The 24,210-nt window shown below is 39.8% G+C and overlaps 2 protein-coding genes across 2 annotated transcripts; both read right to left on the bottom strand.

The window, feature by feature from the left end:
* Nucleotides 1-1,643: 1,643 nt before the first annotated feature.
* cpdb (carboxypeptidase D, b) lies at nt 1,644-17,403 on the bottom strand. Its single transcript, XM_060891623.1, has 21 exons — nt 16,801-17,403; nt 14,880-15,133; nt 14,659-14,801; nt 13,695-13,861; nt 13,254-13,603; nt 12,806-12,997; nt 12,531-12,719; nt 12,241-12,320; nt 11,414-11,489; nt 8,957-9,102; nt 7,333-7,502; nt 6,916-7,191; nt 5,761-5,956; nt 4,923-5,061; nt 4,714-4,845; nt 4,533-4,628; nt 3,865-3,926; nt 3,115-3,246; nt 2,171-2,356; nt 1,984-2,080; nt 1,644-1,887 (listed from the first exon to the last, which is right to left on the bottom strand). Exons 1-21 carry the CDS (start codon nt 17,385-17,387, stop codon nt 1,676-1,678), a joined length of 3,882 nt encoding a protein of 1,293 aa, XP_060747606.1. The 5' UTR covers nt 17,388-17,403; the 3' UTR covers nt 1,644-1,675.
* A 1,211-nt stretch (nt 17,404-18,614) lies between these two features.
* cryba1b (crystallin, beta A1b) lies at nt 18,615-22,579 on the bottom strand. Its single transcript, XM_060890966.1, has 5 exons — nt 22,535-22,579; nt 21,761-21,879; nt 20,994-21,135; nt 20,078-20,220; nt 18,615-18,850 (listed from the first exon to the last, which is right to left on the bottom strand). The coding sequence occupies exons 1-5, from the start codon at nt 22,577-22,579 to the stop codon at nt 18,703-18,705; spliced, it is 597 nt and encodes a 198-aa protein (XP_060746949.1). The 3' UTR covers nt 18,615-18,702.
* Nucleotides 22,580-24,210: the final 1,631 nt, after the last annotated feature.

The raw sequence follows: 24,210 nt of genomic DNA, 5'->3' as shown, positions 1-24,210 counted from the left end.
CAAACATATACAAATGCTTAAATGTAAAACTTGCTAAACTTGCTGAAATGAATTTTTTTTCTCATGCTGCGTCGCAGGGCTGTGCAATACGCTCTGAGCGAAGCTCCTTCTGCCCTCTTCCACATCCATGAGCTCACTGGTGCAACATGATTGGTTAGAGTCACTGTGATTGACAGGCGTATCTGCGAACGGATAGCATCACTCTGTGTTTCAATCTACAGAATCTTCCTGAATATCTCACTCATCTGGGTTCCTGAGATATTCAGGAACGATCACATTAACATGATTTTCTTTACAGGATTATGTATTTGCTCTAATCATAAGTTGTTGCGCTTGTGGCCTGTAATATCTAAACTCTGTGCCTTCAATTTGCAGCCCGATTTAGTGTCTCAATCAAAAAACCCACTAGGACCTTAATTGCACCATGCATTAAACATGTCTGCAAGCAAGCATCTGATCTCAGTACATGCCTCCACTTAAAGATGGGGTCTCCAATGTTTGAGAAAAGCTTCAGAAAACTGCGTTGGGCCACCAAACAAAACAAAAATCAAAACAAACGTGTAGCCAATGAGCATAAAGGGGCGTGTCTTGTCAATATGGGCGGAGAGAGTGTTCAGTGCGCATGTGTGACATTAGCAGAAAGCGGTTTTAACATTGACATGGAGGATAAAAATAAAGAAAGCGAAGAAAGGCTTACGATAAGGTAAGAAGTAGGACGTGTTAATATAGGATCAGCTTTCCAGCGCTGGAGAGAAATGAAGGAGCAGGAAGTTGGTCACATATTCACAGATTGGAGTTTCCTGAGTCAATAACTCCTGAGCTAAACGCTGTTACTACACAAATAACACCTCTTTTCTATCTTAGTAATGTAGAGACGCAGCTACAACCGTGTTTTGTGTAGTAACAGTGTTTAACTCAGGAGTTATTGACTTGGGAAACTCCAATCTGTGAATATGTGACCAACTTTACTTAAGACGCCGAGGCTCTTTTTTCCTTCTTGATAGGTGAGTAACGTTGGTTTTGCTTTGTTACACAGAACTAATATATGCCTTTGTCCTTTACATGATTATACTTGTGTGTCATTTTTGCTTGTTTGTTTATCTACAATCGTATTGTTCTTCACTTCAGCTATGATAAAGACATGTTTCTTTCCAGTAGTCGCCTGGGTTACATATGTATGTGTGGGCGGAGCTATCAATACAGGGGCGTGTTTGTTTGGGTGATTTTATATGCCAACATTGGCTTTCAAACATCAGAGACCCCACCTTTAACTTACGGATGCCCTCAGACAGAAGAGCTAGAATGTTCTTTATCGTATATGGAATCATTTCTATCCTGGTGCGAGTTGTCTCGCCGGGAAGGCTCCGCTCCCCAGCCACGTTTCACGACAGCTCACTAAATGGTTTGAATAAAAGTTCTGACCTTTACCTCACCCTGATTATACACATATGGGTGAGTTTAGAGTGCCGTCATTATGAAAACTCCGACTGAGAGAAAAGGGAAGACGATCTGGAAGGACAGACGCTTACAGTATTACTGCTACATTCTGTTTATTAGAAATGAACCAGTGCGTCTGTTTTAAGAAGTGTATTAGATTTAATATAAATCTAACATCATCGAAGCCGATATCTGAAAACCGTCATATGGTAAACTCAGGGTGCCAAGACTTTTTAAATCAACGCTGCTCGAGGTAAAAAGCATCATCTTCGCTCTCACTGTCCTCCAAAAACACGTTGTGTAGAGGCAACTTCTCGGATGATGTGGCCTCGGGTCGTAGTGTTTCTCGCAGAAGACGGAGCCGTCTGAACGAGTCCCTGATCCGGCTGAACTTAGCTGAGCGGATGTGCCACATGAAGAGCAAGCAGAGCAGGACGACGGTTACGGAGACTGCCAAAATGCGGAAAAAGTTAATAACGGATAATAAAAAGAAGATTTGAAGATTAGATGAGTTTAGTGTATGAACATTATCCAAAGTTTGCTTACTTGCAGCAGCCAGCACCAATCCCTGGCCTCGGTGTCCTACGTTTTTGTTGAACTTGATCATTATAGGAACTGCCTCTTGATGCGAGGACACATTTACCTGACAAAGAACAAAAACAAGACGAGTAAAACCTACACTGCCATCTATTGGACACTAGAGGTAGTTAGTTTATAGCCTCTATCGACTAACCTGCATGAGCTGCTTGTCAAAACCTGAAGCTTGAACCTGCAGTTGCTGAGTTCCTGGAGCCAGAAGAGTGTGGAAGAAGCCTTGCGTATCTGTACGCACAAACACCGAGCCATTCACCTTGATCACTGCATCAGAAACCGGGCGGCCATCTTGGTCTTTCACCACGCCACTCAACCCTTTATGAACCTGTAAAAAAAAAAAAAATAAATAAATAAATAAATTTATATATATATATATATATATATATATATATATATATATATATATATATATATATATATATATATATATTAAATAAAAAAAATGATTAAATAAAAAAATATTAAATTAATTTTTTTATTAAATTAAAACAAAAATATAAAATTAAAAAAAAATATTAAATAAAAAAATGTATATTAAATTGTTTTTATTAAATTAAAAAAATTATTAATTAAAAAAAAAAATTAAACAAACAAACAAAAAAAGACATTTCCTGCATTTTGTGCACTACAGATCATATCTAATAACTAACCAAATAAATAAATAATACAGATATCAAAAGTGCCTGGACTAATATGCTCTATAACAACAAGATATTAAAATAAAAAGAAAAGAGAAATAATCATCATCAATGTGTCAATATAGTCAATATAGTATATATAGTCAATATATCAATATAACAGCGTATAGTGTTAGAAATGAATCGCATGAATGTGTTTAAATAAGTAGTTGTACAATAGGAGGTCGCTTTTCTCACAAATTATTCACCTAATAAACAAATTTACTCATAAATATACTGATTTTTCTTTCCTGTGTAAAATTCGGCCCATGAGACGACAATCTGTGTGTCAGTTTGTTGATTTGTGCTGCGTTACGTTTTATTCACACGTGTAACGTTTTAGTCACGTTCGGTGTGTAACGTTACTTTGGAAAGTAAAAGTGAGAGCAGTGAAAGCAGCGCCGACCTCCAGCAGCATGGCGAACAGAGCCGACCGGTGCTCTGCCCAGAGAGGAAGCAGCTGCTGAGCAGGAGGGTAAAGACAGCAACCGGTGTACACCGTGATCTCAGGACACAAACCCACATCCACACTATAATCCTACAACACAGAGAATTAATCAGTGTCATTTGTATCTTACAAATATATATTATATATTCATTCATTCATTCATTTTCTACCGCTTATCTGAACTACCTCGGGTCACAGGGAGCCTGTGCCTATCTCAGGCGTCATCGGGCATCAAGGCAGGATACACCCTGGACGGAGTGCCAACCCATCGCAGGGCACACACACACTCTCATTCACTCACACAATCACACACTACGGACAATTTTCCAGAGATGCCAATCAACCTACCATGCATGTCTTTGGACCGGGGGAGGAAACCGGAGTACCCGGAGGAAACCCCCGAGGCACGGGGAGAACATGCAAACTCCACACACACAAGGCGGAGGTGGGAATCGAACCCCCAACCCTGGAGGTGTGAGGCGATCGTGCTAACCACTAAGTCTATATTATATATTATATATATTTATTTTATTATTATTATTATTATTATTATTATTATTATTATTATTATTATTATTATTTTTAATATTTGATCACATTTAAGCAGCAAATAAAGCAAAAGGTTTGTTTAACTATAAAGTCAAACATTATGGAAAATGATGCTTTTTTTTTAACTCCAAACACCATAAAACAAAGTGCTGAGACAACCTTCATACTCCCCATGTGACCTTTGAAGTCTGCACCTCTTAGAATTCCTCCTGGAACTGACTCTGTGGGATGACATCATCATCATCATCATCACCACCACCACCACATGATACACAAATACACAGTTATGAGATTGTCATATATAAATAAAATACCTTGAATTTGTTTTTACCCCATAAATATTTTCACATTTTGTAAAATAAGATAAGAAATCATATTATATAGATTATATCTCATATATGAATATATAGGTACAAACGAAGCCATTTTGCAAAATGATTTGCAAAAGAAAAACTGTGACTGCATAAGTATTGACCCCCAGTGAACTGAAAACAAATCAGTTGCCATCAGACACCGTGTTATTAGTCGACCTGATTGGAATTAATGAGCAAAGTGATCTCGGTATAAATAAACCTGTTCCTGGAAGAACGCAGTGTTTATAAGAGAAAATATCCAACATATCAAACAGCATCATAAAGACTAAGGAGCTATCAAAAAACACAGGGTTATTTTGTGTAGATTCATCACATATCATCCTAAATGAAGGGACGTCAGGCTGTAAAACTGAAAATGTCGACAGATCTACTGTAAGATCTGAATATTTATGCAAGGCAACGTAAAAGGTTGTCGTTCTTTTCCATCTGGAAAGATTCGTCTGTCTTTCCTACCCAGTCCGTTTCTGCACCCAGGGTAACCCAAGTGCATCACAGGGTGACTTCTTGCATAGATCGAGGCCAAATATCTCAGGGTTTCTTCACTGTGTGCTAGAAAGAAGCAAGAATGACAAATTCGTCAGTGTTGAACAAAAACCTCATTCACATTAATGCAGAATAACAATACAGAAATCACCTGATTCTGTGGGTCGGTCATAGGGGTACGTTGTCATCAAAGAGCCTCCTTCTAGTGTAACAGACAGAGAGAAGCCTCCTCCTTCCATCAGATCCATCATCGCACGTGTTTCCGGTTGCGCCGAGATGTTTCCTAAACACACCGACAGGATTCGTGCTTCGGATTCGCTCAGCGACTGAACTAGAACAAAGTGCAGCTTACTAACTGACCGTAGATAAAGTCTGTGTCAAGGTCTACACCGTGAGCATTGGTGAGTCCCGTTGTGGAGAAACACGAGCCCTCCTGAGCCAGCTCTCGACCGTCCGGGTTCACGCAAGGCACGATCACAATCCTGCTCCTGTCAATCAGCTTTAAAAGTGCAGAGGTGTGAGATAATAGACAGTATTCTGATTATACTGGACAAACAGATCGGTGTGCAAAATAAACAGCAGAATATTTTTTGTTCTTCTGATTTGGTCTTGGCCAATTCCTGTCCATCAGGCATTCTCTGAGGACAACAACCTTCTCATCAATACACAATTATCAGACTGTAGAAAGGACGTTATTCATAATCACACCCTCCAGTGTCACACAAATGAGGATGAGGTTCTCTTTTGAGTCTGGTTCCTTTCAAGGTTTCTTCCTCTTCCATCTAAGGGAGTTTTCCTCACCACTGTCACCTCAGTCGCCTCAGACACGTTCATTAGGAATAAATACAAACACAATTAAATATAAATCTGATACGAATCCTTTTGATATTTCTTATGTTCTGTAAAGCTGTTTTGAGACAATACCCATTGTCAAAAGCTCTATACAAATAAAACCGATGTGCTTCTTCAGAGACACAGAAAGCCAGTCATTACCATATCCTTTCCAACTGTCGAGAAATCCCATGTGGAGAAAAGTGCTATTTGAACTCTTCCAAGTACAAGACGTGACCTCACAGATGGCTAGTTTCTACAGTGAGCTAGGAGACAGAGTACGCGACGCCTCGCACCCTGACAGCACGGCACATTCTGCTCGCTTGGTCACAAAGGCGTACAAGTGTTACCGCTGAGCGACACCCACCTTGGTGATGGCAGGGTTCCCACCATAGTTTATACAGAGAACAGATGCAAACTCCAGCAGCAGCTCTGGCCCCGTTGCAGCATTTCCATGGACACCTGCGACGTACCGGATTCTTGGCACCGTGGGTCGTGTTGACTCGGGACCTCCAGAGATCTCCAGAGCCCAAATAGGCCGTAACTCCCAGCTGTTACCCAGACTGAACATAAAACAGAGAGAGACAACGTCTCATATGTCTTTATGCTAATTATTCTTATTCATTTAAAAAAAATAGATCTGCATGACCTTGTTTCCGTACTACACCCAGGTCCGAAAACAACCGACACGAGTTGTCTTGAACTTCCAGACTTTGACTGATGGTGGCGCTACAGCGCAGCGTTTTACATTTTTGTCCTGAGACAAGCCGCTCAGTACTTTGTAGGATCTCAATCTCAGTCGAAATTTGGTACACAGCAATCTTTGTCGCTAATCCGTAAACGGATTTTAAAATCCATTGCCACCATCAGCCAATCAGATTTCAGCAGCCATTGAGCAGTGAGCAACTGTCATGTACATATGATGATAATCAAATGTTATAATCCATCGAATGTCTTGTTACTTGGCAGTAACTGGACACTCAGGGTGATATGTGCAAAGGTTGTTTGGATCCCACAGACCATCGTTATAATGATAATAATAATAATAATAATAATAATAATAATAATAATAATTCATTCATTCATTCATTCATTTTCTACCGCTTATCCGAACTACCTCGGGTCACGGGGAGCCTGTGCCTATCTCAGGTGTCATCGGGCATCAAGGCAGAATACACCCTGGACGGAGTGCCAATCCATCGCAGGGCACACACACACACACACTCTCATTCACTCACGCAATCACACACTACGGACAATTTTCCAGAGATGCCAATCAACCTACCATGCATGTCTTTGGACCGGGGGAGGAAACCGGAGTACCAGGAGGAAACCCCCGAGGCACGGGGAGAACATGCAAACTCCACACACACAAGGCGGAGGTGGGAATCGAACCCCCAACCCTGGAGGTGTGAGGCCAACGTGCTAACCACTAAGCCACCGTACCCCCCCTAATAATAATAATAATAATAATAATAATAATTATTATTATTATTATTAATATATAAAAGCAACAGATTACCTGTACAGACGAGTGATACGAGGAAAGTTGAGGTGAAGTCCAAGCAGGAACTCGGAGCGTTCTGTGTGCTTCCTGTAGTGCAACGTTCTGGCTGGAAGCCAGTTTTGTACGAGCTCTTCGAGGCTGCGAAGAGAGGACAGGTTCTCCACCAACCTCCGAAATTCTTCTTCCTCCACCTGGGTTTCAGATTGCGGCCGCTGATCTCTGGTCAGTTCAAAATCCACCTGCTTCACCCAAGTTACAGTCACCATCACCAAAACTGAGACGGGAACATATCTGAAGAGACAGCGGCATTAAATAACATCTTAAAGCTGAATATTACGGCATATGATTTGACATTAAATCGTATGTACATGAAATAGCGTAAAGCTTAAAGAGTTTTATCTGAAGATTAATCTCATCACTTTCATTTCTTACCCTGGAGCGAAGGCTTGGAGCTGGTACATCCCAGGAGCCAGAGGTCTCCAGAACTCTCCTGTGCTGCTGGTATGAACCTGATGCATAGAGCCTTCGACCTCTATGGTAGCATTAGCAATAGCCTGACCAGACTGGCTATCAGTCACTCGACCTCTGACTGAAAAATGAACCTGACAGGAAAAGAAAAAAAAACAATTCATGCTGGAGAACCTAAAGAAAGCCAACTGAGGCACAGGAATGAACCCAAAACATCAGGCACATCTCTTTTATTTATATATATATATATATATATATATATATATATATATATATATATATATATATATATATATATATATATATATTATTATATATTATATATATATTATATATTATATATTATATATATATTATATATTATACATTATATATATATATATATATATATATATATATATATATATATATATATATATATATATTTATATATATACACCGCTTTGATTAACAGACATTGTCACAAAGAAGCTTCAGAGAAAGTCTAAACGATGGATTTTTTTTATATCCCGATGAAACAAGCTGGCCAAGAGGAACTTCTTTAGACAACATGAGGTAGAAACTGCAATGTTTACAGTATCCATGTGGAGAACATCTAGAGAAATCTAGCTAATTTTCTCCCCAGTTTGCCCACCAGCCATCTCTCCATGTCACGTGTCAAATAAAAACCTCGCTAAAGATTAAACGGTATCAGAGGGCAGCGTAACACTTTCCTTAGAGTGTGTCATCGACCCTCTTCCACATACGTACATGAGCACACGGACAGCCGCGATTGTCTAACGTCACTCTGATTGAAAGCTCTGAATGAGTGATGCACATCCACAGAGAAAAGGAAAACAGAATTACATTTACGTTTATGACATTTGGCAGATTTCACAGACAACAACAAAACCGTCTGTGTAAAATATTGAAAATATTACCGTCGTAGCGATGCATATTAATGTACTGTATAAGGTACAAGGTTGCCTTAGAGATGTGCGATTCTACATACAGTCATTAAGATGACAGTAGGTAGCAGAGATGGGAGTAAGTCACACGTGTGCAAGTCACAAGTAAGTCTCAAGTCATGAAGATCAAGTCAAAGTCAAGTCGAGACTTTTTTTAATATTTTTCAAGCAAGACACAAATTTGCGACTTAAGTCTGACTCGAGTCAAGTCGAGTCCTCCATCTCTGAGTCATTGAACTCAAGTCCGAGTCAAGTCTCAAGTCATGAATCTCATGTCAAAGTCAAGTCAAGTCTTTTTTTAATATTTGTCAAGGCTCAAGTCTCAAATTTGCGACTTAAGTCTGACTCGAGTCAAGTCATATGACTCAAGTCCCCCATCTCTGGGTCATTTAACTCAAGTCGCAGTCAAGTCTCAAGTCGTGAATGTCAAGTCGAGTCTTTTTTTAATATGTGTCATGCAAGTCTTAAGTCTCAAATTTTGCGCCTTAAGTCTGACTCGAGTCAAGTCATATGACTCAAGTTCCCCATCTATGGTATAGTTTCTACAGTATATAGAGAAACGATAGAGAAAGAAAGTCCACGGTTAAATAATGAAGATTTAAGAAAAGAAGAGACTGAGGCGTGTGAGAAAAGGAGAGGACCTGTTGGATTAAGCGCAGCAAAGGCCTTTGGTTCTGTATCCAGTACGTCGTCATTTTTTCGACCGGTTCCTCCAGATCACAGCTTACTCCAATGAGGACTCCCAGAGTGTCTGTGTTACCGTACTCCCAAGTCTCCAGATCGATCCCTGTGTTTGGAAAGAACATTACTAGCTTTCAAATCATTCAGTGCATGATATGGAAAAAAAATAATAAAATAATAATAATAAAAAATAAAATAATGATAATAACCCTGTCTTTATTTGCTTGTAAACCAAAGGGGTTTGTGTCACTGTAGTCCTTTTATTTTAATAATAATAATAATAATAATAATAATAATAATAATAATGCATTTTATTTCATGGCACCTTTCAGAACACCCAAGGTCACCTTACAAGCAATATACAGGTCAGTGCTTAAGGCAAAACACAAACAAACAGCATATATATACACTCGCTATCCACTTTATTAGGTACACCTGTCTAACTGCACGTTAACGCAAATTTCTAATCAGCCAATCACATGGAAGCAACTCGATGCATTTAGGCATGTAGACACGGTCAAGACGATCTGCTGCAGTTCAAACCGAGCGTCAGAAAGGGGAAGAAAGGTGATTTAAGTGACTTTGAACGTGGCATTGTTGTTGGTGCCAGACGGGCTGGTCTGAGTATTTTAGAAACTGTTGATCTACTAGGATTTTCACGCACAACCATCTCTAGGGTTTACAGAGAATGGTCTGAAAAAGAGAAAATATCCAGTGAGCATCAGTTCTGTGGGCGCAAATGCCTTGTTGATGCCAGAGGTCAGAGGAGAATGGCCAGACTGGTTCGAGCTGATAGAAAGGCAACAGTAACTCAAATAACCACTCGTTACAACCGAGGTACGTAGAAGAGCATCTCTGAACTGAGATGCCTACCTGAGTATTGTTGCTGACCATGTTCATCCCTTTATGACCACAGTGTACACATCTTCTGATGGCTACTTCCAGCAGGATAACGCGCCATGTCATAAAGCGCTAATCATCTCAGACTGGTTTCTTCAACATGACAATAAGTTCACTGTACTCAAATGGCCTGCACAGTCACCAGATCTCAGTCCAATAGAGAACCTTTGGGATGTGGTGGAACGGGAGATTCGCATCATGGATGTGCAGCCGACAAAACTGCGTGATGCCATCATGTCAATATGGACCAAAATCTCTGAGGAATGTTTCCAGTACCTTGTTGAATCTATGCCACGAAGGATTAAGGCAGTTCTGAAGACAAAAGGGGGTCCATCCCGGTACTAGTAAGGTGTACCTAATAAAGTGGCCGGTGAGTGTACAGTATAAAGGGTAGTCCGGACTGCTGAGCGAATCATTGGCACAACTCTCCCTACACTCCAAGACCTGTACTTCTCCAGAGTGAGCAAAAGTGCAAAGAAAATCACTCTGGACCCCTCACATCCAGCACACTTACTATTTGAACTGTTGCCATCTGGCCGACGCTACAGAGCCCTGAGTACCAAAACGACCAGATATAGGAACAGTTTCTTCCCTCAGGCAATACATCTGATGAACACCTAACATACACAGAACAAAACCTATTCTTACATTGTCTACAAGTACGCATTTATATTTTATTTTGCACATCTACATTTCAATTTGCACACTTATATTACAATTTGCACACTTATATTACAATTTGCACATACAACTGTCTATTATTTATTGGTCCATGTCTTACCATTGCTATATGTTTACACTGTGGAGCTCCTGTACTAGAAAAAAATTCCTCGTATGTGGAAACATACTTGGCAATAAAGACCTTTCTGATTCTGATAAAGTGCATTTAAGTCTCAATAAAACATGTTATAAGAAAGCCTGTATAAAAAGATAAGTCTTAAGATGCGTTTTAAAAGTCAGCAAGCACTCGGTATTGCGAACATCGAGGGGAAGAGAATTCCATAGCCGGGGGGAAACATAACTAAAAGATCTGGCACCCATAGTAGTAAGTTGAATCCGAGGTACCACAAGAGAAATTGAAGATGAAGATCTGAGTTCACGTGAAGGAGTGTAAACCTGGAGAAGTTGAGTAAGGTATTGTGGTGCAAGATTATAAAGTGCCTTATAAGTGAGTAGCAGGATTTTAAACTGAACTCTATATTTTACTGGAAGCCGATGCGATTGCTGGAGAACCGGAGAAATGCGATCAGTATAAGGTGTTCTAGAGAGAACACGAGCTGCAGAATTCTGAACCAGTTGAAGCTTATGCAGCAATTTGGACGGAATACCTGTAAGAAGAGCATTGCAGCGGTCTATACGTGACGTGACTAGTGCGTGAATGAGAACTGCAGTATTATTATCTATTAATTTTTTATTTCTATTTCATTCTAATCTTGAACAGACAACTGTTTATGTTGCTAGAAATATATTCTAGACCCCAGATGATGGCTATAAATCAAGACAACATTAGGACTCACCTATAGGGGCAGAAGGATTCATTTTATTTCCGTCCAAATCCTCACAGGTCTGTGACGTCTGATGAGATGAAAATTCCTGAATTTAAAAAAAAGAAAGAAAAAAAAAAGAAAAGAAAAAAAAATAGAAATGGGTTTGAGTGAATGATATTTCTATTTTGTTCTACTCTCTGTGAATCTCTTACTTATCCTTTACACAAATAATAATAAAATAAAATTGCATAAAAACAGTATTTTCAGGTATAATTCGGTCATTATTTGTCGAAAAGCAGTTGATTGTGATTTTCAGAGAGCCGAAACGTTCATTTTCAGTCACACAGAACAAAAATCCTCACTTTGAGTAATGACATCTGTGCATGTTCTTTATCTCTCACTGTTCCTGTCATCTTTGGTTGATTAGACAAAAGGCACAAATTATCGTTAACCGTTTTAAGACTGACGGATTTGGATGGTTGCTACTGTGAATTTAGCGCTCCTGAAACTCAAAATGGGCCTAATCCAGTGGCGGTTCTAGGATTTTTCTGTAACAGGGGCCATTAAGGGGCCACATGTTACATTCAGGGGCCAAGTACAGGGTACATTCAAGCACACAAAATAATTTATGCAAATACATTTCGGCAGTCATTCCTTTTTCAAACGCTCGCGTGCGGCCAATTGTTTGGGGGTGGAATTGCATCTGTGATCGTTGTGAAAAATTCTCCGGTTGCTCTTCTCGTCGACAATTGACTGATTGACCCTGATTGACTGATCAAATCTACTCTTACTGCACTCACGTTAAAATAAATATCATTCATTGGCTCATTACTGAAAGTAAATACTTCAATACTTACCAAATAGGCTTGTGCGATTGATTTAAATACAGCCTCGTCAACAGAATCAACTGAACTTGGATACCTCACTCCAAGCACACCTTAAAAAAAACAACACAAGAGCTTAACACACAGCGAGTCATTTAACATCCTGCTAACATTCATTCATTCACTCACTCACTCATCTTCTACCACTTATCCGAACTACCTCGGGTCACGGGGTAGTTGTGGAGGTGTGAGGCGAACGTGCTAACCACTAAGCCACCGTGCCTAACTCCTGCTAACATGTAAACACTAAATCTATAACGTACCACCAAGAACGCTAGCAGACAAAACAAACGAGTGAGCTTTCATCCAGTTCATCACTGCCCTGGTTTCTGGTCGGACAAAACGGTCTGCGTGGATCTGGTCAGGAAAGTTCCAGCTCAAGTCAATGTTTTGTCGGTCGCCGTGTTTCACACCATCACCGAATTCTCCATCTACACGTAAATATTCAGAAGCTAACAACAGATAAAATAGTGTTGGATTTACAACCTTATCCAGAGTAGAACAAAATTGTGTCATTTTTCCGTTCCCGTTCTCATACCTTCTTCTGCCGTTCCATAACCATCTGGGTTCACAGAAGGCAGGATGTGCACGATCGTACTGTTCACCAGCTGGGTGATAAAAGGCTCGCTGGCGTAATTACGGCACAGGTATTCAACCAAATTCAAGAGAATCTTCTGACCTACAGCATCATTGCCATGCAAGTTGCCAACAAATATAATTTCAGGTTTACCTGCTCAACATAAGGCCAGATTGGGAAACATGGAGAAAAATAGTTAAATGTGATAGTTAAATAGTTATCACAACATTTTAGTAGATATATACAAACATAGAAAACAAATTATTTAGCTGAACCAATTAAAACCAATGATGTAGCGCATACTGTATATTAGCTAATTTATTAGCCACCAGCGTACCAGAAATGATCCAATTCATTTTATAAGCAAGTGAACAGGCTGTGCATGAACAGATTTAATCTAAGGGACTACCTGGTTCATCAGTGCCAAGGTTAGATGATATCTTCATGAGAAAAAGTTCCCTGCCCATAACGGATTGGCCGATCGAAAGCAGCTGGGCGTGAGACGAATAAACAGAGCTAATCTGCTGTAAGTACGCTTCCATGTCCGAGTAACTGTGATGACTCTTGACTGGTGGCTCAGATGTAGAAGCTTCTTGTTTGTTGAGAACCTGTTCAATAGACTGGTACGATACGGTCGGTACAGGAGAGGTAGGAAGCCATGGCGCTCGCACCTCTTCGCTCAAATTATTTAGAACAAAATTTAGCAGAGTAGCTTTGCCTTTATTTACTGTTACGTTGTTTATCGTGCTTGGACGGTACCTGAGACACAGAAAGGTATAATAAAGGTAAGATCTCAACAAACACCAACACCTGATAGCAAATTAGCATTATTAAGATGAATGGTAATCACCCAAGAGCACTGGCTGTGATGTTATAAATTCCTGGCAGCAGCAACCGGTAATAATCACCAAATATCCATGCTGTGATGATGTGGTCTATTCCGGCAACGGAGATGCTTGAGCCGGGGATACCCATTCCTGAGGTGTTCATGACGTACCCTCTGACTCCAATATGAACCTTGAAATGACGCAGGCAGCCTATTTACTGATGTGAACAATAACAGAACAATTTTGCTCCGTTATCTTCCCTAGCACGTGTTAGCGTTTGATTCCGCCAAGAAACATCGAGTTAACTGAGTTATTCTCTTCACATGAGCTCAAAGACACCCAATGACTGACTAGTGTTGCTGTGATTGACAGGGAAGAAAGAACATGCCATTCATCCCCCACAGACATTGTGGCCATTCAGGTTGCCAATTAGAGCTAATTAACGGAGTCATTTATAGTCATTTATAATTCATTCATTCATTCACTCATTTTCTACCGCTTATCCGAACTACCTCGGGTCACGGGGAGCCTGTGCCTATCTCAGGCGTCATCGGGCATCAAGGCAGGATACACCCTGGACGGAGTGCCAACCCATCGCAGGGCACACACACACACACTCTCATTCACTCACACAATCACACACTACGGACAATTTTCCAGAGATGCCAATTAACCTACCATGCATGTCTTTGGAACGGGGGAGGAAACCGGAGTACCCGGAGGAAACCCCCGAGACACGGGGAGACCATGCAAACTCCACACACACAAGGCGAAGGTGGGAATCGAACCCCCAACCCTGGAGGTGTGAGGCGAACATGCTAACCACTAAGCCACCGTACCCCCCCTCATTTATAATTGTAGAGATAAATATAAATTGTGTAAAATGTATTACACTGATTTTTCATCAGAAAGTTTCATTGCAAACAAAAGATTGACCAATTGTGCAAAAAGATCTAACAGGTTATAACAAGTCTGAAAGTTTCTTACCTTTTCCATGAATGCTACTAGAGATTCCCTGTTGTTGTTCCATTCACTATAGAGATCTGCAGCCAATGGATATTTGCAGCAGCTCAGCTGGAAGGTGACTTCAAAGCAGTTTCCTCTGAAGTAACTAAAGTCTTGTATACTTCCTGTAATTTACAATTACATCTAGAACATCAAGATGCAATTTGATATCTGGAATAAATGAACACTGAACACATTTTCACCTTGCACATCGGTCCACTCTGCGGTCGTCCCATTACTGAACTCCTCGTTTAGCTCAACAGGACACAGGGACTTGCCTTCTTTCATGATCGAGTGGTTTTCAGTAAAAGTCTGTACTAAATAGCGAAAGAGCGCATCATCATCATCATCATGGTCTGTATGTCTGTATGCACCTGGTGTAACATGGGAACTTGGGTAATCAAAGGGGTCGGTGGTCTGTATTGAGCCTCCTTTCAAGTTTCCAGCAAGAACAAACCTTGGGAAAAAGACAGATTGATTATGTCAAAGCTTTTATACCTAAAGAATGCTTTATACCAAATGGCCAAATTATGTATATACATCATCATTTCATCACTTTATTTATAAAGCACATTTAAAACAGCCACAGGACTGACCAAAATTCTGTACAATAAAAAAGTGTTAGTAAAAAAAATACACAGAAAAATAAAAAATGATATTAAGACAGAAGAGGGGGGCACGGTGGCTTAGCGGTTAGCACGTTCGCCTCACACCTCCAGGGTCGGGGTTCGATTCCCGCCTCCACCTTGTGTGTGTGGAGTTTGCATGTTCTCCCCGTGCCTCGGGGGTTTCCTCCGGGTACTCCGGTTTCCTCCCCAGTCCAAAGACATGCATGGTAGGTTGATTGGCATCTCTGGAAAATTGTCCGTAGTGTGTGAGTGCGTGAGTGAATGAGAGTGTGTGCGTGTGCCCTGCGATGGGTTGGCACTCCGTCCAGGGTGTATCCTGCCTTGATGCCCGATGACGCCTGAGATAGGCACAGGCTCCCCGTGACCCGAGATAGTTCGGATAAGCGGTAGAAGATGAATGAATGAATGAATGAATTAAGACAGAAGATAAGAATAAAAAGCAAAATAGAATTAAACAATACAATAATACAATAATACACACTAAAACACGCAATAATAGAACAATTAGAAACAGTAAGAAGAAAATGAAAAGGAAAAGAGATATGTTTTTAAAAGGGACTTAAAGATGGTCAGAGAGGGTGCTAATCTTAATTCTATTGGCAAATCATTCCAAAGCTGTGGCCCAATTACTGAGAAAGCTCGATCCCCTCTACGCTTGAGTCTTGAAAAGGGAACAGCCTTCTGGAAGGAGAGTATGGATGTAATAACTCAAATAAATAGGAGCTTGATTATGCAGGGACTTAAAAACAAATAAAAGTATTTTAAAACGAATTCTGTAATCAATAGGCAACCAGTGAAGAGTCCTCAGAAGAGGGGTAATGTGATCGCTTTTTTAAAAGAAATCTGGCAGCAGCATTTTGAACCAATTGTAAACGTTTAATTTGATTTTTGGCAACACCACAGTATAGAGAGTTACAATAGTCTAAACGAGATGTGATTAGAGCATGTACTGCCATCTCTAAGGTTTTATCAGTTAAAAAGTGCCTAATTTATGATAAAATGCGTAGCTGATAAAAACTCGATCCAATGACAGCGGAAACTTGGCCATCACACCCATTTGTGGTTCCTCTACAAACTGTTGCTACAATGTTGGAAGCACACACTTGAACCTGTACAGTACCATTACAGTTTCATTTCACAGGAACCTAAAGGCCCAAATCTACCCTACGATGCCCTTGTGCACAAAACAAATTCCACGAAGTTTATGATTTGCCAAGGTTGGCGTAAAAGAACTTGACTTGTCTGTACAAAGCCTTGACCTCAAACCCTGAACAGCTTTGGGATGAACTGGAATGCTGACGGTCCATCAGACCTTCTCACTTGACATCGATCTGAACTTACTAATGCTCTTGCAGCTGATTCGAGTAAAAAAAGTTTTTTTTTTAACTTCAGAAGAGTGGAGATTAATATAGCAGCAATTCTGTGTTCATGCATGTGGTTTGTGCAAACAGGAAATAGGAAAATAGTTGCATTTTATTTACAAGTAAAGACTTACTTTTTCTGTAAAACCCATTTAACGACAGCGAACATCTCAGGTGGACTTCCCAAAGTTCTCGGATCAAACCGATCAGAGAAACTAGGGCTTGTAGTGATACGTTTGTGACCCTCTTTGCTGCCAGTACAATCCCCTTCTACAGCCTTCTCGAAGCCATCAGGATTCCCACTTGGTAAGATATAAATATCAGTGTTGTCTATGAGGTCAGTCACTCTGGGATCAGTTCCATACTGACTCAGGAGATAATCAATGAGGTAAACCAAGATCTGTCTGGACAGCAGCTCGTCCCCGTGGATGTTACCCAAATATCTGAATCTCGGTTTTCCAGGAACATCCCCAAGAAGATTGATGTGCACTGTGATTCTTATCACCCAAATTTCTCTGCCTCCAGCTGACTTGCCGGCGCTCGTGAGGTTGCAAATGTCTGGGTATTTTTCAGCGAAATGCTCAAGGCGACGACTAAATTCCGCGTAATTGTAATACTGCATGTAGGTTTCCTCATCATGCGTCTTTAATTCGACACGGGAAGAGTAAAAAACGTGTGAAATCGCGAAAAGTTGGGTTAATATTGACCGGAAATGCGCCATATTGCAAAGAGATCTCTGTCACATTGACCTGGTAATAAAGGCACGCGCTGGGTTGCAAGTTTTATTTATTTATTTATTTATTTATATTTTTTATTTAGTAGACAATTAAATGTAACATTATAGAATTGCTTAATAATAAGATCACAGTTCGAAATAACAAATACAAATAAAATCCATTCACCTTGTATTACTAGCTGTAAAATACCTGACAAATTGTATTTACTCAAAATATTAAATAGTATTTTGGAGAATTAATAATTGTTTTAAGTGTTATGCAAATTAAATACTCACTTAATTTAATTTTCAAGAAAAGCCAGATAATTTACTCCTTGCACTATTATTATTATTATTCATTATTATTGTTGTTTTTATTATTATTATTATTATTATTATTATTATTATTATTATTATTATCATCATCATCATCAAAATTTATTATTATTATTATCATCATCAAAATTCATTATTATTATTATTAATAATAATAAAAATAATAATAATATGATAATTGCTTTTATTTTTTTTATTATTATTATTATTATTATTATTATTATTATTATTATTATTATTATAATTCTTCTTCTTATTATTGCAATTCCAGTAGATATTAGTTATCTACATGATATCTTCTGATCAATTCATTAGACAAATAGGTTGTGTAAGTCAAGCATATTACTAGCAAACTTACCAAGAATGAACTACGACTGAATACCATAGTTTCTTCCAGAAGGCATAGTTGTTTTATGTGACATAGTTGTTTTATGTGACATAGTTGTTTTATGTGACATAGTTGTTTTATGTGACATAAGTCATACCTTTTTTTCTGGTTACAAACATTTATTATTTCATTTAAGTACATTTAAAAGGGCCAACTTTTTTTTTTTTTTTTTAATTTTTTTTACCTTTTTTCGAGTAGACTTGAGTTTAACCCATAACTTTGAGTTCTGGGGCTAATACCACATTTCCACTTCATTATGATGCCATAAAGAGACACAGATTCCTTTTCCTTGTTGTATTTATTCACCAACTCTCACATAAGTTGACAGGAGTTGCAAGTTTATTGTGATAAAAGTAGAGCAATGTCTCAGGTGTCTCACCAGGCTACAGCCTGGCTGAAGCTTCAAGATCGTTATTTCTAAAGTTTTCATTCTGTGTCTTTCTCTCCTGAAAAATAATCCGACAAGTTACATGAATGTAGCACCAGTTAGTCGGCTGGCGATCCTGGCAGTGAGGTCTGCACTGTGAAGCTGAGTACGGAGGAGTGGAAAGACTGGTGAGGGAGGAGAAGAAACGAAGGAGGAAGGACACATTATTTTTAGTTCTGGATTCTACGGATGGACTGGATCTGGGGGGTGTGAGCGTGGGTGCCGAACTCCCTGTAGCATCTGTACTCGCCTCCATGCCAGTCACATTCCATGATGTATTGATAACCACGATAACCAGGGTACTGGTAGCACACCCAGCTGGAAGAATGAAATAAAATGAGCCATTAAGCCAAAATACTTTACAGGATAAATCACATATAACCTTCAAATGAGCAATGTTGGTATACATTATATGGCCGGACGCGATGTGGACACCTGACCATCACAAGCTCATGTTGTTCTTCGACAAATTGTCTAAAATGTCTTTGTATGCTATAAATTTTCAATTTCCCTTCAATGGAAAGCCAGCTCCATGAAGACATGGTTTGACAAAGTTGGACGTGAAGAACGTAGGTGTTCTGCACAAAACCTGAACTCTGCCTCAACTCCAGGATAAACTGCAACACCAACTGCACCCTGGAACTCAGTTCCTGTCCTCTGAATGAACACAAATCCCCATATGCTTCAAAATCTAGGAAAAAGCCTTCCCAGAAGAGTGCAGGACCTGGAATGGGTGTCTACATGCTTTATAGTGTGATTGAATTTTATATAATTGATAATCCTTTTTGTAGTAAACTCATCAAGCCGGCAGTAAACATACCAACCACCAAGTCTGTGTCTGCTGCCGTCTTTTGTTTATTCATAGATAAGACTAAATACTACAACTTTATTCTGTATAAATATTCCCGGTCTCAGTAAACCTCAGATGTCCTCTCCGAGTGAACCTGAAAATTCTATCAAGTTCATTCATTCATTCATCCATTCATCTTGTACCGCTTATCCGAACTACCTCAGGTCACGGGGAGCCTGTGCCGGTGTCATCAGGCATCAAGGCAGGATACACCCTGGACGGAGTGCCAACCCATCGCAGGGCACACACACACTAATTCACTCACGCAATCACACACTAGGGACAATTTTCCAGAGATGCCAATCAACCTACCATGCATGTCTTTGGACCGGGGGAGGAAACCGGAGTACCCGGAGGAAACCCCCGAGGCACGGGGAGAACACGCAAACTCCACACACACAAGGTGGAGGCAGGAATCGAACCCCAACCCTGGAGGTGTGAGGCGAATGTGCTAACCACTAAGTCACCGTGCTCCCATTCTATCAAGTTGTGTAATAAAAACTAACTCCATTTGCAGTCTTGAAATCATGCCGATATTTTCCAGAGCCTCTATAATCCATAACTAACATCAAGCCCAATAAAGTGAGCCCTGTTTATCCTTTTCTGTTATACAAATATTACAGATATGTTCAATAAGGTGAGATGAGGTGATACTGTAGATGTTTCTAGTTGGTGGTGCTGGTGGAGGTACTCACGCGCCGCTTTGAACCTGCATGGAGCCGATCTCGTTGTTGTGCCAGCCCATAGCCTGCAGGGAAGGGTAGTCATCGCACAGATCCCACTGTCTTCCCATCATGTTCTCACACTCCCACACACACATGCGGGACTCCTTGTGGCACTGTTTCGACACGAATAAGAGTAAGACTGGAAGTGTCTGCTCAAAATACCTGTCTAATAGACAATCCCATAGGATTTCTTTTTCTCATCGATATCTCACAAGATTTAAAGGGAATTTTTAGGTGATTCTCAGAGTGTTCCTGAGGAAAAGTAAACCTTTAGACAAAAAGGTGATTTTTACCATCTGATCAAACCTATAATCTCCTGATCACAAGGCAAATGTTTTTCAAATCTCCTTTTCAAAGGCAAAAGTAGGATGGAATACAAAAAAATAATAATTTAATAATAATAAATAATAAAAAAAACATGCATTTATTCCTCCAATAAATGCAGGTCCTGAAATGTAGTATTTGAACTGAAACAGTTGTCAGTGATTATGTTTTACTGTTGAACAACCCTTAATACTTTTTAACCATTTCTAGACACATTTAAAGTCGTAGGACATTCAGGAGACAGTTTATTTCCATAGCTTTCAAGACTGTGATTACAAGAAGTCCTCAGGCCTGGAGACTTTACCATTTTATAGTCTGGAGACTCCTGGAGACACTTGTGACTCCTTCCGTAAATGTTATATACCGTAAAGGTCTCCTTAAAGAAATCTTCACATTATAAACGGTTAGGTTAGTGTGGTAAAAATATGTTTTATAGATTATTACCTTTAGATGACATTCCTATGGATGAGCTGTTACTATAGAAACAATAGCATATCAATTTCTAAGCCAATCAGATTTGTGAACTCTGATATAACAGGATAAATGTTTTGGATGAACTCACAGCCGAGTAGATCGGGCGGAAAGACATCATTCTCTCAACACGGTAGCCATGGCTTCCCATGTAGGCCTCGAAGCAAGGGTAGTCTCCCTTCTCCAGGACAAACTGCTGGCCATTGTAGCTGCTGTGCTCAAACCCCACCCAGCTAGGTTACAAAAAAAAAGGGAATGAAAAACAGACTATGAACATCACTATGAAGCAATGAATGTGAAAGCAAGGATGATTTTGTTTACATATCTAAGATGATTTTCCAACTTGGTAAATGAACTTGCACACATTTCAAAATTATTGTATATAAGTGTGAATTTTGAAGTTATTCATTCATTCATTCATTCATTCATTCATTTTCTACCGCTTATCCGAACTACCTCGGGTCACGGGGAGCCTGTGCCTATCTCAGGCGTCATCGGGCATCAAGGCAGGATACACCCTGGACGGAGTGCCAACCCATCGCTGGGCACACACACACACTCTCATTCACTCACACAATCACACACTACGGACAATTTTCCAGAGATGCCAATCAACCTACCATGCATGTCTTTGGACCGGGGGAGGAAACCGGAGTACCCGGAGGAAACCCCCGAGGCACGGGGAGAACATGTAAACTCCACACACACAAGGCGAAGGCGGGAATCGAACCCCCAACCCTGGAGGCGTGAGGCGAACGTGCTAACACTAACCGCCGTGCCCCAATTTTGAAGTTAAATAAGTATAAAATGTATCTGCTTTCAAATTTTTGAGACAAGAGTTTATGCCTGATTACTCACGCTCCACATTCCACCTTCATGGAGCGGATGTTCTCCATGCCATACTCCATAATGTTCTTGCAGCAGGAAGTGAACTCCCACCATCTGCCCTGGTAGTACTCTTGGTCATAAACAGTGATCTGGTGGAAAACACAGAGGCATTTAGTTACTTGTGTCATCACGTACCATGAGAAATTGTCTTTCCCAAGCGACTCTTTATTTTGTATGGAATAAAACATGACAAAAAAATAAATCAATACGGTACAGGTTTGAAAATTTGGTCAATTGGTCAGAATTTGGTCAATTGGTCAAAATTGTCATCACATATTTTTCAGTGTTTAAAAAAAAAAAGAAAGGTTTCCAGGATATTACAAAGCGTACAGACATTCCTTTTACGGCATTTGGCAGAGTTGAGTGATTGAGGGCTAAGGGCCTTGCTCAGGGGCCCCAGGAGGGGGCAGCTTAACGGACCTCAAAACTCAAACCGATCAGTAGGCTAACACCTTAACCACTAAGCTACCACTAATCCAATGTTTAGTAGAGTATCCTTGCAAAAAGCTTTACCATAACTATATATACTGTACTTATTTATTTCTTTGTTAAATAACAACATTCCTTATTTTTTAAAAGAAAATCTTTATGTGGTTAAGTTCATGTGCTCTGCGTAGCCATGCTGTTGTAGAAGATGAAACAAAAGCTTCTGACAAATCACAATCGAGCGCTTAATGTCGCATTGGTCCTTCTTTGTGGTAAGAAGGCAAATCCTAGAGGTATTGGATAAAGTGCACACTTTACCTTCCATGGTCCCATGGGCATGTTTGTCTGAGTGGTCTGAGCCATTATCTGATATTTTAGTACTGCTTGACCTGTGAGGTAGAATGAGACAGGAAAAAAATAATTAGAACCATACACAACGTTACACCCAGGTACAGATTAATATCTTCCGCAACATATCGGCATTCATGTTTCTTCTGTTTATCATAAACTCTTTACTTAGAGATATTTCCAAAATCTCTCTTTTAACACAAGCCATCTGTGTTGTTTCTGACATTTTAGTTTTTAAAATATGATTGATGATGAACCACTATTTAAAATGAAGCTCTATTCACGATGTTAAATAAGTGCTTGAAAGACTTACCCCGAGGTGTGAGCCGTGTGCGCTGGGGGGTTTCCACTAAGTGGTCTCTTGGTCAGGCACGTGTAGGGGTATTTATATAGGCATGAGGTGAATGGCCTTTCTGACTCACAGACCTCGGCTGCTGTCAGCACTTTGCTTTGGAAGTCTTTTTGTCTCTTGAGCTTTAGGGCCTTTCATTCTCCCACCTCGCGCCTCACAAAGAAGCTAGCTCTGCCAATACAAAACAGAGCATGTAGCCATTGAACGTCTGTGTTGGGTAATTTTTCCTTTTTATACTGTACATATCCGCTAACATGACAGATGTTGTCTATGTTAATTCAGAGTACTTTTGGTTAACATTAAATACAAAAAAAAACAACAAGTTAAACAAAACCTTTGACCAAATTGTATGTTGCGTTAGTTTGTCTTTTAGAGATTTTACTCTATACACCAGTGTATTGTAAAGTGTCTGGACATTTGTACCATTCTTGTAACTTTTTTGGACAAATAAAATGTTAAGCTTCAATTACATGTGTGTGTGTGTATATATATATATATATATATATATATATATATATATATATATATATATATATATATATATATATACTAAGAATATAAAAGACGTTGTGGACAGTCAATAATTTTTACAAAAACTTTGTCTTTCTAATGAAACCAACAAGTTGTTAGTGTGAAGTTCATGGAATTGTAAACACACTTTAGTCTTTATCAAATCAATAGCAGTACATATACAGCCCACCGCCGTCAGCACATTGAATAGCCGATAGAATGTCCAGAGGGAAAGTTTGATGTGTGTCTAATGTATATATGAAAAGTAAGTGTGTCTCTGTATGTGTTTTCTGAGTGAGCGCTTGCCTGTGTGCATTTCTGCTGATGAGAGCAACCACAGTGATCACAAAGAGGGTAGCCATGTCAGCAAGCTCGTTAGATGAAATGACTGTGTGATTATGTGTGTGTGTGTTTGTGTGTGTGTTCTTGTGTATGTGAGTCCCTATTTTTATTATTGCCCACCTCATACTCTTCTAAACAAACATCACTTATCACACCAAAGACCTGATAACGGTTAACGAGTGTGATGTAGGCTACTGAGCATCATGTGATTAGATCATCACACGCTATACTGTATATCCACTAAGTTGGCATTTATTACCATATTAAACTGACTTTCCAAAGGCAATCATTATGAATGAATCAGACACACACACACACACACACACACACACACACAAACCCACACACACATGCACACACACACACACAAACCCACATACACACAGACAACCCCCCCACACACACATATACATACACACAGACACCCACACACAAACACACA

The sequence above is a fragment of the Tachysurus vachellii genome, chromosome 17 (genome assembly GCF_030014155.1).
Source record: "Tachysurus vachellii isolate PV-2020 chromosome 17, HZAU_Pvac_v1, whole genome shotgun sequence".
Classification (NCBI taxonomy): domain Eukaryota; kingdom Metazoa; phylum Chordata; class Actinopteri; order Siluriformes; family Bagridae; genus Tachysurus; species Tachysurus vachellii.
The sequence above is the reverse complement of the archived record's forward strand: the minus strand, read 5'-3'. Positions and strand labels throughout refer to the sequence as shown.